At 53.2% G+C, this 18,643-nt stretch overlaps 9 protein-coding genes across 9 annotated transcripts; 2 read left to right on the top strand and 7 right to left on the bottom strand.

Moving 5' to 3' along the window:
- Positions 1 to 553: 553 nt before the first annotated feature.
- Z517_02299 (uncharacterized protein) lies at positions 554 to 1,603 on the bottom strand (the record flags this gene model as incomplete). Its single annotated transcript, XM_013431410.1, has 2 exons — positions 554 to 1,080; positions 1,252 to 1,603. The coding sequence occupies 2 exons, from the start codon at positions 1,601 to 1,603 to the stop codon at positions 554 to 556; spliced, it is 879 nt and encodes a 292-aa protein (XP_013286864.1).
- Positions 1,604 to 2,230: 627 nt separating this feature from the next.
- On the bottom strand, positions 2,231 to 3,259 carry Z517_02300 (uncharacterized protein; the record flags this gene model as incomplete). Its single annotated transcript, XM_013431411.1, has 2 exons — positions 2,231 to 2,854; positions 2,951 to 3,259. The coding sequence occupies 2 exons, from the start codon at positions 3,257 to 3,259 to the stop codon at positions 2,231 to 2,233; spliced, it is 933 nt and encodes a 310-aa protein (XP_013286865.1).
- Positions 3,260 to 6,424: 3,165 nt separating this feature from the next.
- On the bottom strand, positions 6,425 to 6,842 carry Z517_02301 (uncharacterized protein; the record flags this gene model as incomplete). Its single annotated transcript, XM_013431412.1, has 2 exons — positions 6,425 to 6,528; positions 6,623 to 6,842. The coding sequence occupies 2 exons, from the start codon at positions 6,840 to 6,842 to the stop codon at positions 6,425 to 6,427; spliced, it is 324 nt and encodes a 107-aa protein (XP_013286866.1).
- A 1,421-nt stretch (positions 6,843 to 8,263) lies between these two features.
- On the bottom strand, positions 8,264 to 9,335 carry Z517_02302 (uncharacterized protein; the record flags this gene model as incomplete). The annotated part of the gene is made up of 5 exons (XM_013431413.1): positions 8,264 to 8,600; positions 8,663 to 8,732; positions 8,789 to 9,141; positions 9,196 to 9,247; positions 9,302 to 9,335. The coding sequence occupies 5 exons, from the start codon at positions 9,333 to 9,335 to the stop codon at positions 8,264 to 8,266; spliced, it is 846 nt and encodes a 281-aa protein (XP_013286867.1).
- A 501-nt stretch (positions 9,336 to 9,836) lies between these two features.
- Positions 9,837 to 11,371, top strand: Z517_02303 (uncharacterized protein; the record flags this gene model as incomplete). Its single annotated transcript, XM_013431414.1, has 3 exons — positions 9,837 to 10,005; positions 10,296 to 11,052; positions 11,215 to 11,371. The coding sequence occupies 3 exons, from the start codon at positions 9,837 to 9,839 to the stop codon at positions 11,369 to 11,371; spliced, it is 1,083 nt and encodes a 360-aa protein (XP_013286868.1).
- Positions 11,372 to 11,795: 424 nt separating this feature from the next.
- Positions 11,796 to 13,221, bottom strand: Z517_02304 (uncharacterized protein; the record flags this gene model as incomplete). The annotated part of the gene is made up of 4 exons (XM_013431415.1): positions 11,796 to 12,090; positions 12,336 to 12,616; positions 12,760 to 13,013; positions 13,167 to 13,221. The coding sequence occupies 4 exons, from the start codon at positions 13,219 to 13,221 to the stop codon at positions 11,796 to 11,798; spliced, it is 885 nt and encodes a 294-aa protein (XP_013286869.1).
- Positions 13,222 to 13,839: 618 nt separating this feature from the next.
- On the bottom strand, positions 13,840 to 14,436 carry Z517_02305 (uncharacterized protein; the record flags this gene model as incomplete). The annotated part of the gene is made up of 2 exons (XM_013431416.1): positions 13,840 to 14,137; positions 14,186 to 14,436. 2 exons carry the CDS (start codon positions 14,434 to 14,436, stop codon positions 13,840 to 13,842), a joined length of 549 nt encoding a protein of 182 aa, XP_013286870.1.
- A 230-nt stretch (positions 14,437 to 14,666) lies between these two features.
- On the bottom strand, positions 14,667 to 15,359 carry Z517_02306 (uncharacterized protein; the record flags this gene model as incomplete). Its single annotated transcript, XM_013431417.1, has 1 exon — positions 14,667 to 15,359. The coding sequence occupies one exon, from the start codon at positions 15,357 to 15,359 to the stop codon at positions 14,667 to 14,669; it is 693 nt and encodes a 230-aa protein (XP_013286871.1).
- Positions 15,360 to 17,052: 1,693 nt separating this feature from the next.
- On the top strand, positions 17,053 to 18,073 carry Z517_02307 (acyl-CoA thioesterase II; the record flags this gene model as incomplete). Its single annotated transcript, XM_013431418.1, has 3 exons — positions 17,053 to 17,127; positions 17,187 to 17,619; positions 17,685 to 18,073. 3 exons carry the CDS (start codon positions 17,053 to 17,055, stop codon positions 18,071 to 18,073), a joined length of 897 nt encoding a protein of 298 aa, XP_013286872.1.
- Between the last annotated feature and the right edge of the window lie 570 nt (positions 18,074 to 18,643).

Raw genomic sequence — 18,643 nt, forward strand, 5'->3', positions numbered from 1 at the left:
AGACTCGAGAGATCAGTTGCAATTGTGATTTACTATGGAGATTTAAGTGCTGTTTGGATTTTCTCTCTCCCCTGAGAAGAATGAATAGGAGATAGATTGATTGGGCTGTATTCAAGTCTCAAGATATCTTGCTCGTATAGCTAGCTGTATGGTGCGTAAACATACATATGTAGGTTGTGAATGCCAACGATAAATTCATATCACGCAGATCCATTCACAGCGGCGCTGGCTCTCAAGGACTGGAGGCCTCGTTCCAAAAAGAGACAACCTCTTCCTTCCCCTTTCCCGGTTCGCGGACTGAAGACGCGTTTTGTTGTATGTACCACCACTGTTTGGCCGTAAAACACATTGTCAAGGGTAAAGCAGCAAAGGCTTTCAACAGAGGCATGCGCACATATCTGTTGCCATATGTGGTCTCCCACCAACGCCATGACCAAGCAAGTGATCAAGAGTTACCTCCTCTCCCCTTCAGCACAAATACCGCTGCTTCAGGGGCGTCGATGACGACCGGGTCCATGGCAAAAAGGGGATCTCAAATGCGTACGACGTCCGACTAAGGCTTCGACCCCTGGAGCAAGAACTCCATGACCACTTCCTCCATCAGCGCGGCGTCGTCGTCCTTGTCCGTCAGACGGAGATACTCCCTCGTCTCCTCGATGGGCCAGTCGCTACCCACGATCTCGCGGATGCACGCGCCGTTGACCTCGCGATCAAACTCCGGGTGGGCCTGCAGCGTCAAGACCCGGTTGGGCACGTACATGCCCTGCATGCCGCAGAGGGCCGTGGCGCCGACCTCGACGCACTCCGCGGGTAGCCGCCCGGGCTGGGTCACGACGACCGTGTCCTGGTGCGACAGCTGGAGTTGGATCGCGCCCGACGACCGGGGCAGAGACTTGAGCTGGCGCGGGAAGCAGCTCGCGAAGTCGGGGTTGATGGCGATCTCGTACACGCCCAGTTCCCAGCCTCGTGGGTTCTTGATGACGTGGAGGCCGCCAGTGTGGGCGAACAGAGACTGGTTGATGATCTGGTGGCCGAAGCAGGTGCCGAAGATCTTCACCTTGGGGTGGTGCTGGTACGTGTCTGCCACAAGTGTCAATTCAGTTCTTGGTTCTGGCTCTGCAAGATTGGACGAGGGCGGAGGAGGAGGATGGATTCCAGGAATAGGACGGCCAGCGAAGCGGTTTTCGATGGACGATTTCCCCCCCCTCCTTGCTGGACCCCCGTTTCAGACTGGCTTTCTCAATCACTCACGCTGCAAGAATCCCCCCAGCTTCTTCACCCACTCGATATCCTCATACGCCCCGGCCGAACTCCCCGTGACGACCAACGCATCGAGCCCCTCCAGCGCCTCCGCGTCCGGCAACTGACCGGCCGTCGCGTTATACGGCGTTGTCCTCACCTTGATCTGCCCTTCCAGTGCGGACGATACCTCGTCGCCGTGCCTAGCTCTCTCCAAGAGCCGTTTCGCGCCCCGATCGAAGAAATTCTGGAAGATCTGGTCGAACGGGCCGCGGAGGCGGGAGACCGGCGGGGGGAGGACCTCGCAGATCAGGATGGCGAGGTGGAGCGTGAGCGTCTCGGTCGAAGTGGGGAGGGAGTGCATGGTTTGTTCTTTCTTTCTTCCTCTTCGAGCCCTGGTGGACTATGTACAAGGCAATGAATTGGTTTTCCGAGGTGTCGCTCAAGAGTGCTTTATGCCGCGGACGGGGCCTCGAGATCGGGCAAAGAATGGATGAATGACAACGACGACGAAGTGATCGAATGCTTTATTCAGATCTCATCCCTCAGTCATGGATATATATATATATATCTCTTCTATCTATCCGCCCAACAACAGAGTCATCAACCACGCCCTCCCAGTGTGCTTGATAAGAGATATACGACAAAGTATCCACTCTGAATCTCCCGAAAATGGGCATCCGTCGTCCTGATCCACCAATCACCGCTCAAGAACTCCCCTTCCTAAACGGGGTGTTTCTTGAGTTTCTGGCCTTCTCCTAGTCGATGAGGATTAATCGTACCGCAGTGCATATTTCTTTACTCCTTGGACTATGTGATAGCTTATCATGTCCCATGAACGGCTGGGAGAGGTGTGATGTATTATTTATACACTGACCAGGTAGATTTCCAGCTACTGGTCCGAATGAGCTGCGAGTTTGATTTGCTCTGCGCCGTAATGTTACATGAGCCACTTACTCTACCTCGTAAGTTCAGGAGCTCGACAGTCTTATTAAATGCTCTTGACCAGTTCTCCGAGGAACTCTTCGCGGCGGTTGAAGAACAGGCTTGCGTGCGTCTCGTCCTCGACTCGAAGGACTGCCTGGCCGCCTAATCGCTGAGCTATCGTTTCCCCGTGGTACTGCGGCACGTTGACGTCCATCTTCGCATACCACAGCTGCACGGGCAGGTCGGGACGGATATCTTCGATGCGGAACCCGAGGGGCGAGCTGAGCAGGCGGCCGTCCTGGAGGGTGGTGTCGTAGCCCTGGGCGAAGGTGGCTCGCGACGCGCGCATGAACCGCCCGGCATTGACTGGGTCTTTCATAACCTCGTGGTCTTTCTGCTCGGCCGGCGTCTTGGGCGGCGTGGCAAATTCCTTCATGTGGCGCGCCAGGCGCTCCTCGTCGCTGAGGTCCATGCGGCCCATCGTCTGCGTCTGCCAGAACCACCGGTTGATGAAGTAGGGCGTGTACCGGTACCCGAAGGTGAAGCCGATCCAGTTCAACCACCGCGCGCCTTTCATGCCGATCTCGTACACGGGGCCCAGGCCGCAGACGATCGAGACGCACTTGAGCTTGTCGCGGGGCATGGCGTAGGCGCAGGCGAGGGCGTATGGTCCGCCACCAGAGACTCCCTATGTCAGTCAGCATCAACACTCGGTCATAAATCATCTTGTTTTTCTAGTCTCGCCTCCAAGTTCAAGCTCTCTCGGGAGAGATCGCGTACGTACCAGGACACCATACTTGTCCAGCCTCAGATGATCTGCCAGCCGTTCGAGATCTTTGGGGTGGTCGAGGAGTGTTCTGCCCGGCTGCGGCGAGCTCAATCCAATCCCCGGCCTGTCCGCACAGATGATGCGGGCTCCTAATTTCAAACCCAGATCGTGCAGATGGGCGCCTTCCAGGCGCGATCCGGGGTGGCCGTGCAGGAAAAAGATGGCACGTCCTGTCGGGGAGCCGAACTGTACGTATCCCAGTTTTCGCCCGTCTGGGAGGACAAGAGTGTCGGAGTTGTCCATGTCGTTGTCCATGTCATTCATGGTGGTGGTATGTGATATTGGTGGAGATGTGTCGAGGGCGCGGACCTCGACTATTGACTTTGTTATACCTTGTCAAGCAAGCCGTGCTCAAGCGACGATGTTGGCGTGTTACATGTGCATATCAGATATGGTGTACGAGGCAGGGCTATTGCAAAGCGTTTCCGTGCCTGATACTTTGGACCACGTACTTCTGCATTGGGGGAGCCATAGCCACGGGGCCAGAGAGAGAGAGATAGAAAGCCTCGGTCGGTTGCGGCCTGCAGCTCCGATAGAACCCGCGAGTGACTCAGAAGGAAATAGGCGAGCACAACCGAGTACGAGTAGACGAGTTTACGAGTAGGTCTTTGTTTGGTCTCTATGCTTTAACTTTCTTTCAAGGCATTTTGCCTGTGTGTTTCAAGTATCTCGTAGGTAGGTTGGTAGGTTATGCAAAAGAACCCGTGTGGTAGCGGACATCTGTCGGGTGGTAATCACTCCAAACACCTTTCCTCGTGCCTTCGGGTTGCACTTTGTACTTCAGTAGGGTAGAGATTGATCTTCATCCCTAGCAGGGTTGACTGTCGCCTGAGACTACAGCCTAGATGGGCCACCGAGACGTGAAGTCGAGGTCACCAGGCAACATGAGGCCAGCCACTTGGGGGGCCTTTAGCGAACGCGGGCGGCCGCTCGCTAAGGTTTGGTGCGCCACATTAGGCTCGACTAGGCGTTCTAGGGGCGAGCTACAGTTAAAATCCCCCGGAGACACCCGCAAATCCACAAGCCACTTAGGTACCCTGGATTCCTAGGCAGGCCGGCAGGCAGGCAGGCATGCACATTACTTCAGTACTGACTAGGCGTGCAAAGGCCATCAAGGCTTGGCTGCGCATCCTTCGACCAAATCATCATCAGCACCTCCTCGTTCGTTACTCCTGCATCCATCGACTGAGAACCGATGTAGAACCGAAACAATGTCAATCGTCTTCACCACCGCAGCTGATCAGGCATCACAGCGCACAGCAATACCAGCTATAACCTGGTCTTTTCCCCGGCTAAATTCATTTGATGTCACGCTCGGCGCAATCCTTGGTCGTGGGAGTCTCCGCCAAGGTGATGTACCACGACATGATGCAACAGGTTGAGATGACACCGAGCACCGGTGGGTATGCGACTTTGAGGTCTTGACTGAGACATGACGCTGGTCCGACAACCGGGTCCCCGACAATGTGCCGCATACTTTGACCGGTCAATCAAAGCCCGTGTGGGGGAGAGGCTGAAGTCAGCGAGGTTTATGTCCATCAATAAAGTGAGGTAGGCAATCAGATCTGAAGCTGAAGTCTTATGCGCCGACAAGAAACAAAATAGCCCAATTCTCGTCGATTCTTGTGATTTTTCCCTCCTTCAGCGCGACTCGGCCCTCTTCGGTCAACAGCCAAGCTGGAATATTCAGGTGCTGGGACGTGCATAGAGGGGTCAGAATGGACAATCCATGGCCATCTCACATGTTTCAACAGAGACAGGCAATATTTCATTCGAACACGGTAGGTCAGAGCTAGCACTGATCAAGTTCGAGCAGCGGCGGACGTGGAGCCACCGAAGTCATTTTGGCTATTGGCTTTACAGACTGACGAAGACGTCCAGTAATGAGAGATACGCATGGATACACGTTTGAATCAATAACAAGTCCTGATGGACCAATTGCGGCCGCAACGAACCGCATCCTGCGACGGCCTAGTGCAGGGTCTGCGGTATAGACAGAACACTGACAGATCAGACGGATACAACCGTTGGCTCAACTCCCGTTGTCCAGACCAAACAAAGAGTGTTGAGCAGCATTTTGACGCGTCCTTTGGTTTGATATGGATGCTGTTCTCCGTACCCCGTCAGCTGTGGGGTGTTTCCACAACAAAGACCCCCGTGGGGACCCTTACCAATGCTACGCACAACTGTACGAGCGATCCTTCTGGATCCCTCAAAACCTTACTTTCGCAGATGTTTCCTCAAGAGACAGTCTGGTGATGGGAGACGTATGTGGTACATGGCTTCATTCCTAATCGAAAACGGAGGAGTTGGTTGAATTTAGGCAAAAACTGAATGTGTAATTCTTGGGAGAATTCCCTCGAGCAAAGGGCGACAGAGTCAAAGGGATGAGAAGGAAAGAGAGGGAGAAGAAACTATAAAGATGGCTTGATATCTCCAGGAAACTCATCAATTTTCACCACAAACAACAATCATCATCGAATCTCAACTTCCTCCCACTTGATCAAAACATCCAGCAGCAAAAGCCGCCAAAACTCCTCTGAAAATGCAGGTCAAAACCATTCTCCTCGCCCTCATCCCCCTCATGGGTTTCGTCACCGCAAACCCCATCGCCGCTCCTGAACCTGCTCCCGCTGCTGTCGCGGCTGGTGCCGAACTCCTCAAACGCTCCGTCTGCTCTGGTTGGTGCGGTGGTGGTACTGTACGCATACTGTCTTCTGCTTGTGTTATCCCTTTCGACTTCTGTCCTTTCCAGCAGTGTATACAACATGAGCCGAAAGACATTCGTGAAGTGACTGACCTTGTCCTCTAAAATGAATAGTGCTTCTGGACTTGCCCGGGAGAGTGCGGCGTCGCTGCCGGCTCGTGCAAATAGTGAAGGACACGAAAGCATCGAACGCCATGATTGGAACCCTGCGAGTGACAGAGGTACATGGATATAAATGGGTCTGATGGGGCAGGGTGTGGGAGAGACGAGCTGGTTCTAGAGAAAAGGGGGCGCAAGACGATGCATATTCGTTGTAGACAAGAAACATGGGCAGGCTCTCGCTCCCGATTGACCTGTCCGTTGTGAGATACGGTAGAGGCTAGGGGGAGATAGAAAACAGGACATTCCTTGATGCATTCCTTCGTGTTCGTGTTATAGGATCGTGATGTCTCTGCTATACAAGCTGGTTGAGTGCCTCGCATTCCCCTAGTGGCACCGCAGCTTGTAGAGAGCCCTGTGCAAGATTGTACTGACCGATTGACTGACTGACTGACCGCCCTCAATCCTGTCTTACCCCTGAACCTGATTCATCATTCATGCGACCTTGACTTTGACATTTGACGTGGTGAAGTGGTGCACCCACACCAGATGCCCAGGTATCTATCTACCCTAGACACCTTGATGCCTAAGACCCAAGGTACCTAACATACGTAGGTAGACATTTAGAACCTCTTCTCGAGATTCCCGACCTCGGTATCAATGACGCCGTCGATCGCACCATCCAAGGACGAGGGAACCCCCTCACTGGTCAGGAACTGGTTGACTTCTACACACGCACCACCGGTATATGTAATCAGCCCTTGTGTCTCTCTCTCTCTTGATACAATCTCGACGTGTGTGTGTCGGAGGTGGATACCTACCTTGGTTGATGTACGAGTTCCCGGCGTTTTGCTCGATGCTCTTCATCAGGCCGCCGCCGGCTTGGCCGTTTTGTTGGCCTTGTTGGCCTTGCTGTTGCTGCTGCTGCTGCTGCTGCTGCTGCTGAGGCTGAGATGACTGGTTATTCTGGCTCTGGTCGTCTGCTTGGTTTCCCATTTGACTTTCGAGGAATTGCTCGCCTTGTTTGAGGAGGTTGTCCATTGTCGTTGTTGTTGTTGTTGTTGTTGTCGTTGTGGATATCGGTATCGGTATCGGCCTTTGTTTCAGTTGATTAAAGGGATGTGTTGGTGAGACAGTTGACCTGACTTTGAGAAAGATAAACCAAAATATGGGCGAGGGAACGATAGCTTTTATACCTTTTGGCAAGGGCATCGAACCAGCTTCAGCTTCAATTTCTGCTTCAGCTCCAGCTACCCGTACAACTAAAGCGACACCCGAGACGCCTTTTTCCCACACATCTTAGGTACTCCTACCCATCGGCAATGCCGCAACCTACTTGACTAGCCTTATCACACTGCACTCGCACTCCACCCCCCTCGCACTTGGTCCACCGATTTCCTCGAGCGATGACGTGGCTCTCCTCATCCAGGCTTTCGATCGCTGGTTCTGAGTGGTTTCTCGTTCCTGCATGGCGCACAAACACACAAGCACCCCCAAGCATCGCTTGTCCAAGGCTTAGATTCTTACCGAGAGATTTTCATTCGCCAATGATAAAAGCGTGGTGATTGCTTTTTCCAAATAAGCATTGCGCTCGGGGCCCCCCCTCGCTTGGGGGCTATAGTGCCAGTAATTGTTTCGAGCATTTCTACGCGAAAGTTCACAGAGTGGTCCAAATACTTACTTGCTCGGTAGTAGCGTACTCACTCGTACAAGTACACTCTTAGTAATAGGCACTACGAGGTACTCCAACCAAAGCGATAACCGCGCCAGTGAGGACAAGGACCCTTGTCCAGCTGAACGCTGGACACACCCGGGTGCCGGAAAGGGGAATAGGTTTCTACCCACTAAATAACATAACCACCACATTTGAGCACATCACATCACATCACATCGCACCGCACCGGTGAAGCACTCTTCCTTCTTGATTTACGAGGATATATGAAAGAGTGCTCGAGAGTTCTGAACACGATTATTAACTGCATATGAGAGAACAGAACATGGAAAAGGGACCAAGAGATACGGCTGGCGCTTGTCTATGGTGTTGTGTATCCCTTTTTCATGGGTGGGGTACAGGTCTAGGGGCGGTAGAGTGTCACAAGGTCTATACACACGACACAAGTTGAACGATTGGACATGTTTAATGGGGTGCAAGATCCGGAGTGTCCGAGTCATCGGAGCGTTTGGCGAGTGCAAGGCTGGATCTCAAAGGGGTAAGCAGTTGTGTTCAACGCCATGATGTGATTCCGCGATGAAAGACATTCCGTTGTTGCTTGCTAGAAGGTAGGTCAAGATATCTTAAAACATAGTCAGCTAGAAGGATGCCTCTTCCTCATCAAAGACGAGATCTCCGGGAATGTGCAGGAAACCGGTAGATTCTCCTCCGCCCGGCTTTCGAAACAACACGGGTCACACAACCAACTCCTCAATCTGCGCAGGATGATCCTAACTTCTCTACACCATTGTCATTCACTCGGCTCATGCAGGTGGTGCGACCGCTCATAGGTCATGTCGGCGCTCAGCTTCGACTCCTCGTTGATGAAGGGGACAAACTGCACGACCCGGACCCCGATCTGGGGAGCGACTTCGAGACATTCGCCCGACATGGGATTCTCGCCCAGCAGCGACTCAAAGGCCTCTAGCAGTCTCTCCATGGGCACCAGGACGCCGAGCTTTTCCGCCTTGTCGTACACGGCGGCGGTGGAGATTCCCGTCCGGATCTTGTTGGGACACACGGCGTTGAGGGTGATGTGCTCCTCGGCGAGGATCTTACCGTACGAGCGGACGAAGCCTACGACGGCACTGCAACGTCTTGGTCAGTATTCCAGGACAGCGGTGGGCAGAGGTAGGGGGTTGGGACGTACTGCTTTGCCGCGGTATAGATGGGGATGGTCTGGTGGATGTAGAATCCACAGACAGACGCCACGGGCATGACTGTAGACGGGATGAGTTGGAATGACCAAGACGTTGCAGTGCCGAAGGAGACTTACTTTTCCCTCGGAAGCCATACTGGTTGGGCTGCTGGCGACGAAAGTGTTGGACAGCCAGGGACACGGTGTAGATGACACCAATGCCGTCGACTTCCAGCACGCTCAGGTCGGGCTTCTCGTATCCGGTCGAGTTGGGCCTGTTGGGGAACATGCGTCGCTCGCCAATGCCGGCAATCGGCAGCACGTAGTCGATGCGCTTGAATTCAGCTTCGGCAGCTTCCCATGCCTTTCGTTGCGAGTCCCAGTCCGCGACGTCGACCTGGACCGTCCACACGACCTGATCGCCCGTGTTGAGTTCGTCGGCCAGCGTCTGAGCGCCCTTGAGGTCCCTGTCTGCCACGTAGACTTTGATTCTGTTGTTTCTGTCAGAAATACCCGATATACTGAGGAGGAAATGTAATACCCACCCCTTTTCTACCAGCATCTTGGTAACTGCTCGCCCGATACCGCTGGCACCGCCTAGCTCGAATTAGCCCATCACCAAGCAACATGGAACTTCGGGGCTTGACAAACCCGTCAGAAAAGCAGTTTGTCCTTTATACGACATTTTGGCTGGCTTGCAGGTCTCAGACTCCAGATCTCAAGACAGGTTATTCTTTCAATGCCACAAATCTAGAGGATGCTCTTCCCGATCATAACGGCTCTCTCTCTCTCTCAGCTCAAGTCTCCTGGAATCTGCCAGAGGACCAGACTCCGGCTCTCATAAGTATCCATCGTCAAAGCCACACGATGACCATATCGGTTCGACAGCTGAGAATAGCCGGATCAGCAGTGCGGGGAGAGGAAAGAACGTGAAGAGGGGTCACCAGGGGGTTTGATCTTGAGTGAAAAAGAAATCATGGAGCAGGCAATCGATTCCCGGGAGACACCAACTTCTCCAACATGAAAAAAACAACGCAGAACTTTGAACCGGTAATGTTCCCGGTAAAGTGCCGGTAGTTTCGCGATACCGACGACTCTACTACATTCATTCTCACAACCCGCCATGTTATGTATGGCAGTCATGGCACTGCTCCGATAGACCAACACGACACATACGTATAATACCATGGCAGACTACTCGCAGTACCAAGGGCCGAATCCCGAGTGGGACGAGTTTGTTCGAGTGAACGGCGTCGCGCCGACGGGATTGGCTCCTGGCCAGACACCGGCGGACTTGAGACGGTCGACGAATGCTCTGAGGGAGACGGCGGCCAAGATTGAACTCGAAGCATCAGGTGGGTTTTGCGCAGGTGTTTTGCTAGTTGTGTGATGGCACCAATGGTAGCACAGACAGACTGTGTGTGTGTGTGTGTGTGTGTGTGTGTGTGTGTGTGTGTGTGTGTGTGTGGGTGGGTGTGCTGCTTGGGTCAAGAGAAGATTGTCATATAAATCTATTCTCGATGGGTGTTTGATTGTCGCAACATATCCCCTCCGTCTATTCTATACCATCCATCTCTCAACAGCATCTTACCTCCCAATATGGCATTGTTCTATTTATGCTGACGCTTACCCCCGCCTCTTACAGGCCTCCTGGAAAAAGTGACCTGGCGAGACGCCGACATTCCCACACGCGACAACTCGACTGTCCCAGCACGCATCTACACCCCCAAAGGCGTCGACCCCTCTACCACCGGACCTCTACCCATCTACCTCTTCTTCCATGGCGGCGGCTACCTCTTTGGCAGTCTCGACACCGAGGACGCCAACTGCGCGCGCGTCGTGGCCATGTCTTCGATTCCCGTAATGGTCGTCCACGTCAATTACCGCCACACGCCGGACTTTCGGTACCCGACGCAGCACAACGACGCGTGGGACGCCTTCGTCTGGCTGGGCGAGAACATTGCCTCCTACGGCGGTGACCGCGAGAGGGTAATCGTCGGGGGCATCTCCGCGGGAGGCGGACTGACCGCGTCGGTCGTGCTCCGAGCACAAGGACGCCAGAAGAACGACGACAGGGACAGTCCTGCCAAAATCATCGGCCAACTCCTCCTCATCCCCTGGATCATGCACCCCAAAGCCTACCCGTTCGACCTGCTCGTGTCGACGGAGCGGTCCAGCTTCCATCAAAACGCCAACGCGCCCGTGCTCCCGCACTCGCAGATCGACATGTTTCTCGGCGTCTTCGACAGCGAAGACACCGACCCGGCGGATATTTACTTGAGTCCGGTGCTGGCGCCGGACGACAAGGTGAGGGGCATGCCCAAGACGGTCGTCGTGGCGGCCGGCATGGATCCTTTGAGGGATGAGGCGCTCCTGTATGCGGACAAGTTGAAGAAGAACGGGTGAGTTTCTTTCCTCCTCAGTATCCTTTCCTTCTGCTTCTGCTTCTGTCACTGTCACAGTCGCCACTACTGCACCCTACTACCTACACGTCCACCCAACTTGTTATTTTCTCATCTTCTCCGTAAATATACCACGCACACCGACCTGACCGCGATATCTAGCGTCCCCACCCGCGTCCACGTCTTCCCCGGCCTCCCACACGGTTTTCGGCGCTTCGCCACGCTCAAGGCCAGCGCGCGGTGGGACACCGTGATTGTCGAGGGGATCCAGTGGTGTTTATCCGAGAACCGGGAGAGTTCTACGCAAGTTGAACTCTAGGGGTGGAGAGAAAGAGAGAGACAGAGGAGCTAGAAAAGGGTAAAATTGACCTTAAACTGACGGAGGGAGCTTGAAAGTGGTAGATGGTGTAGAGAGTCCATGGATCAGATATCAGATCAGAGATTAGAGAGGTATAGACCAGAGATTATAAGCGCGCGAGTATATATACCACAGGATACTTGGGGTCAGGCTCGAAGGCTGTATTGGGCCTTGTACTCAGCGTGAGAAGATGGAAGAGTTGTCAGTAGCTTCGGTAGATAGATGAATTGGATAGATAGACAGACAAGATGGAGTGAGAAGGCGACAAGACGGCAGTATGATTATATACCGCGCCCTCCTCCCAGACAGGTACATACGCTAGGATTTTTAACATTTATGTATTCACTACCTCGTCTCGCTCGACCATGTCTAATCATTCACTCACTCACTCAGCGTCGTCCTTTAGAATCTTCAGCACCGTCGACATGGCCCCGTCCTTGCCGCTGACCAGGTTCAGCCGCGTGGGGCCCGGATTGTTGAAGAGAGGGATGACGCGCCACGACGCGGGTGGCTCGTCGATGACCTCGAGCAACGTGCCGGGCGGGTACTTGTCACCGGGGTTCTCGGCCAGGGCGATCATGGCGTCGGCGATGACGGTCGGCGAGAGGAGCGTGTCCTTGGTCGGGTCGACCCAGCCAGCGACGCCGGGGTCTTCCATGAGGAGGGGGGTGGCGATTGGTCTTTTTGGCGAGGAATCACGAGGGTTAGTTTCCTTCTGTAGGACTGAGATGAAGGCGGGAGGCAGGGGTGGGTGATGTATAAGGAGAGAGTAGGGAGGAGAAACGAAAAGGGGAAAGAGTCTCAGGGGAGTCAGTTGTCAACAGATAGCATGACACCACCTTCCACCCTGATCCTCTGGCGACTTTTAAAGACGAACAGGGACTCAACGCTCAACGTCTCACAGGGATCACTGTAGAATACATACCCTGGCGCCACACCCACCACGCGCACGCCACAAACCTGCTCCGCCGCCGCCATGCCCATGACGAAGCTGCCCACGCCGTGCTTGGACGCCTGGTACAGGGGCGTGATGAAACTGACCGTCTCGGCCGCGACGCTGGCGATGAGGACGACGGTGCCGGTCTTCTTCGCGCGCATCAGGTGCCGGATGGCCATGCGGGTCATCTTGATTGGGTGGACGAGGTTGATGTCAAAGTGCTTGTAGTGCGAGGGGGAGTCGACGTCGCCCCAGAATCCGGAGGTTGGCTTTTTTTCACGTTTGCGACGGTGTCAGTCGACAAGATGGTCTCACCCGATGGCAGGGGACAAGAGAAGGAGGCAGATGAATGGCGAAGTGGTCGAAGGAATAGATCTTCCTGCATTGTCCCCTCCACTGGCAAGTGACTTACAGGCTCATAGATGCCCGCCCCCGGACACACCAGGTCCGGCACGGCGCCAAACTCCCTCTTTGCGACCTCAAACGACTTCTCTAGCTGCGCCCAGTCCGTCACGTCGGTCGGCTCAAAGACGACCTTGGGCCCACTACCACCCTTTTGCGCGACCGAGTCCACGAATGCCCGGGCTTCAGGCCGCAGGCTGATGTCGGCGATCAGGACGCTGCATCCTTTGGCGACCAGGGCTTGTGCAAAGGCCAGATTTATCCCTGGTCAAACTGGTAATCAGTAGGTACGTTGTGTGAGTGAGTGTGGAGGCAAGCGTCCAATGGATAAAGTTCTGGGAGGGGAGGGATGGTATACTCGTAAAGGGAACAATGGTAGGGATAATGTAGGTATATTGTATAGTATGGTCTTCTTACCGGATCCCGCGCCTGTGACAATGGCAGACGCGCCCTGAAGGTTGAGGCCAGGCATGTTCAAGACAAGGGTGCGTACAACACTGGTGCTCTTGCTGTAGGTCTCAGGGACAACAACAAACCCGTGATTTCAAGACTGTGAGTTTTTCTCCAAAGGACTTGGATGGCACTCATTAGCACCAGTATATCAGGCACCCGCTGAGGAGAAGGAGAAGCATTCAGAGGCGGTGGTGGTGGATCTGTCGGGCCTCGGTAAGCATTTCGATATACATGATATTCCCCCACTTCCGTATCTCACGGGTTGGACTCCTCGATTCAGTTCGTGAGACATGGGGAGTACTGATTAATTGGAGTGATGCCCCTCCATGATTTGGTCCCGTGTGGCTCTGTGGCTCTGTGGCTCTGGCTGTGGAGTTACGGTTTGCGGTTAAAACATGTTTGTTTGGCTTCCCCGCAAGGATCTTTGAGACTAGAAACCCCGTGTCCAGAGGGTTCTTATCAGTAGGTATACAATGCGAACATTGTTCACCAATCCCCGACAAGACAAACCGCCGAAGCCGTGCCCGGAAACAACACAGGGGAAAAGTAAAGCGGCAAAGAACTGTTTCGTGATTTGGCAGAGAATACCCAAAAATAAAGGCATTGCATCGATCCGACTTCGCACAGGCAGTCTCAGTCAGCTCTCAACGGAATAGTGGTCGATATGCCAGATGTCATCATTGTCCTGGTCCTCGGCGTGATGAATGAGAGAAATAGTTAGTGGGACTTGCGCTGTAGAGAGCACTCTCGCCTCCGCCTTCTGAGAACAATCCTCACAGTGCTCGCCGTCGCCGTCGCCAAATGCCCGGCCGAAGGTGTAGACGCTGCCTACATGTCGCAGATGCTCCAAAGCAGACACGTTGCCCGAAATCTCGGCGTTAATCACGTCACCGATGAAGAAATGGATGCTGTAGGGTCTCCCTCCAAGCGCGTACCTGTGACCAGAAGTATCTCCATCGTGTCAGTAGAGCCGCTCAACTTACCGATCATAGATGATGTTGATCAAGCAATCGGGGTAAATGTCTTGGTCGATTTCCTCGAGACCTGTCTGACCGTCTCCCTCTCGATTAGATCCGCCTGGCTGATCAGTTGGAACAGTGTCTCCGACAAGATCGTGGGTATCATCAGCTCGGGCTTTGGTGTTCTGTTGTGAAGAGAGAACTCGAGAGCTCAATTGAGCCTTTGGCGCACTGACAACCGATTGCGAGGTTCGTGTGACAACTTTTCCCGTCATATTATAGTGCTCGAGGGCGGTTTCAAGACCGGCGATAGAGCCTGCATTTTGAATCGTATCATAACGATATCCAAAGTCTGTCCACGAATGGGTATCGTCAGAATTCCAGTGTCTGAGGGCACCATTTGCCGGGTCAGTTCTCTGGAACGGCCGAAGAGGTGAGGTGGAATTGGGGTCCGATACTCCAGTTTGGGAGTCAACCCATTACCTCCTATCATACCCTGCTTCGGTCAGTTCTGCTTGGCTGATGCGTCAACAAGAGCCAGACGACATCTTAAATGGAGGCTGTCGTGAATCATTTCCCAAGACAAGTATCCCTGCCAACTAGCCGGTGGCTTTTGGTTGGACGAAATGGTGTTTCCAAAGTCGCGATACGTCAAGGTATACTTTGGTGAAAGAAGCCGATACACAAGGTCGCAGACGAGATGATAAGACTTGGACGTTCCGACCTTGACCTTGACGGTGATTTTGCTATGGATGTTTGCCTGCAGCAATTCCGCGTTGGTGAAGCCGGAGAAATCGGTGGTGTTCTTTGTGATTCCCCTCTGCTTGTGCCGGAACATTGGGACCACTATCGAAGTTAGACAATATGCACAAGCCAGGAAATGGGCAAGTTCCTGGTTCGGGCCGCTGTCGCTCATCTTGTTCTCTTTCAGCGAATCGTCTCCCATTCTGAGGAGCTTGCCATTCACAATCAACTGATACCGATATAGAGGATTTTCCTTGATCAAGGTAGTGGTGGAGGTGCCTTCAGCTTTCTTTGGACCCTGGATGGATATGCTCTGGTTCAATAGAATGTCGGGGACCACTACGTCGGGTAATGCCCAGTCGAAGGACGGTAGACGCCATCGACCACGTTCTTTCACCCACTGATCCTTTTCGCCGCCGAACGGGAAGGTCAGTTCATCAATGACTTCTTTCATGATTTCATAGATTTTTTGCTGCACTGAATTAGCAGTTTCTCAGCACATCTGTCAGGGACTGAGGTGTATGTACCTCAAATAGTAGCATACAAGGCCTATGACATGTCGGAAACGTGATCTCGTTGTGCGCACAGAAGCCTTTTGGATCTCCGTGTATGCCTTTTCGTCGTAAGTCAAGGGCATCAAAATCGATGGTTTAGCGGATCAAGCGGCAATGTAATCCAACCCACCAGCTACCTGAAAGGACTGAGCATTCGTCTCGAAAACTCCCTTAGTGTAGAACTTTTGCACAGCACGAACGAGTAGCGACAGTTGAAGCGGGTTGTTGGAGGCCCAAGCCTTGACTTCTTGACGCAAGGGAATTGGACTTTCAGGTTGGCTTAATGCCATTGACGGGGTAGTTGGCTAAGAATTCGCCGACCGTTGTAGTCCGTTGATGTGATTGACTGAGAGGTTAAACATGACGGACCTGCGGTCGTCAAGAATTCAACGATCGATGAGGCTTGCGTTGCAGCAGCCTTGCCTGCATCGAGCTTATGCCTGTCGCATGACAGTAGAAAGACTTTGGAGCGGTTTTGTCACATGGTCCCTGTAGGAGATTCTCATGGTAGCACAGCATGGGAGGCTGGATGAGGCTGGACAAGAAAGGGACGGAACAACGCGAGGATGGCTTGTAGATGAAGGAGCCACCTCTTGCAAGGCCAGCCCCCGTGATGCAAAAGATATGAAATCGCATAGTAATTGTGACTTTCCCACATTTCAGCTGAGGCAGAAGCAGGCAGGTTGGGGGAATAAGGACGGCGCCAGTCCTTTTGTAGCTTGATTGATCATGAGCGAGTAAACACTAGACTCAGCCTTGTGAAATACGGCGAGAAAGTGGAAGAGCAAAGCATCGTCTTCCAAGCAAATTGCTCGGGATTCGAGACCGGATATTGGGGGTGATGTGACTGGTGTGATTACAGGCACGCGTACATGTCTGCATACTCTGTCCAGGCGTGTCTTTCTCCAGAGACATGTGATATGTTCATGTTCACCACTTCAGCTGGAGGGTTGTTTTCGGCAGAAATGAGAGCGCCACATTGTATTTGGCGTTTCTTGCTGGTCATCTGGACATGCGTTGAGGTGGAGGACGTCTTTGTTGTTATCACAAACCGCGTCTCGTAGTATTCCTCTAGTCCGATTAGGGTTAGTGTATTTCGGAATACTTTCCTATACAACTTACCCCATCTCCGTGAAGTTCGTCTTGTCTCGCACATCTTCACAGTTCAAAGTAATTTCCAGGTGGTTGCTACAGGGCGTGTTTCGTGCCTCAATATTCCTCGTCTCAACTACACCATCTCAGCCAATTTGGCTTCGTGGTGAAGAACTCCTTGCTTCTCTAATCCTAGAGAAGGACAGACAATTGTGCCTCGGCATATAGAAACTGCTCCAACTCGATACCCGGCAGGACAAGCCCCAGGACAGACAAAGTAACCAACTAATACTAAGCATGCTTGCCATAACGTTACCTTAGCTTGTCATCCGGTCTTCCAGTTATCTCCAGATTTATAGATCCACGACTTTGTTATAAACAGGCGTTGGCTCAAGTTCGGATTATCGCTGTTCAATGTCGTGAAGCTCCCGCTGTGTCAGTCCCGATCTCCTACCCCAGAGGCATACATCTAGTCTGGGTATAAGTCACATTTCTCCAGCCATGGCTCCGAGCAAAGAGGCAGAGCCTAAACCGCTAGATTTCGAAACACACCTTGAGCTGAAGCAGACCGGCCCCGTACGTAACGAGCCAACAGACACCGACTAACAGGGAACCTGACTGACGCACATTGACAGGATACCTTCACAAACGTCCATGAACCATGGGTATTCCACATCACAAACACATATCCAGGACCGTTGATGATGGCCCAGGCGGCCGCGGCCGCGTGGAAGACCGTCCCCGATGGCTTCATGCTGGACTCGCTACAGACGTACTTCATGCTGGCACCGAGCCCGAAAAAGCCGTTGACGTACAAGGTGCAACGGATTGGCAACGGCCGACGATTTGCAGTGCGGATCGTGACCATTGAACAGGACGAAAAGGCCTGCGTGACCATCACCACGAGTTTCGTCAATGCTGCTCCTTGGTCGGGTCGGGCCATGAACCACGCCGTGTCGATGAGGATCGATAGGCGCAAGCGGGAAATCAACCTGGATGATTTTGGAATGATGCGGACACAGCAAGGGCCGTTTATGAAATTCGAGAGACTACCACATGTACACGAAGGTTTGTCCTGTTCTCTTCCTAGCCGTCTCGACCAAGGGGCGTTTTACTGACGCCTTCTGCCTCAGACCCCAAGAGTCCCGCCACAACGATAGCGCCGGTCATTGCGCAGATCGACCCGCCCATCTCATCACCGAGGGGTGCTGCGGCTCACATTCTCGGCATCATCCACGCCTCCGACTACCATGTCATGGACTGTCCGTTGAGCATCCACGGCGTGCCGCACGGGTCCTGGCCCATCGGAGACCAGACCAAGACGCCGCTCCCGTCCGCGATGAAGATCATGACCAGTCTGAACCACACGATCCACTTCCACGCCCACAACGGCTTCCGGGCCGACGAGCTGCTGTACATCGAGGTCACGTCACCGTGGGCCAAGGACGGGAGAGCCATGATGAACTCGAGGATTTACAGCAAACAGGGCTTCTTGATTGCGACTGTTGTACAAGAGGTATGACGATGATATACTTTTGAATCGCGAGTCCCCATCACAGACTAACAATCAGGGATAGGCTTTCTACGTCTTCAAAGAAGAGAGCAGTGCTAAGCTCTGATGGACACTGCAGCATGAGTCAAGCCAAGGGTAGGAGAGGGGATGGGATGGGAGGACTTTGGAAAGATGATTTCTGCGGTTCTAGCATCACGAATCTGCTACAGAGCGCGCCATTTCACATCGTGCTATATCAGAGATATCTGAAGTCCGCCCATTGTGGTATTGATCAAATCGAGGATGCGATAGAGAGGACGAATCTCCATAGACTTGTCAGCCGTACAGGCAAACAGGACATGAAGACTCTGTGCATATACTTCACCGTAGCGAGTCCTCCAGAGCATATAAACTCTAGCGCAATTTCAATATCATTCTTCTCAACCACATCCATCCATCTCCTCTGCAATTCCATACGAGCATTGACGATAAATCCAAGACCTGCACCCGAAACATCGCCTCGAGATCGGCAGTTGAACTCTTCACAAGCATACGCCCGTGTTCGAACGCCGCTTTACCACCATCATGCAGTGTCCCCGC

This window comes from Fonsecaea pedrosoi (assembly GCF_000835455.1).
Source record: "Fonsecaea pedrosoi CBS 271.37 unplaced genomic scaffold supercont1.2, whole genome shotgun sequence".
NCBI classification, from domain to species: Eukaryota; Fungi; Ascomycota; class Eurotiomycetes; order Chaetothyriales; family Herpotrichiellaceae; genus Fonsecaea; species Fonsecaea pedrosoi.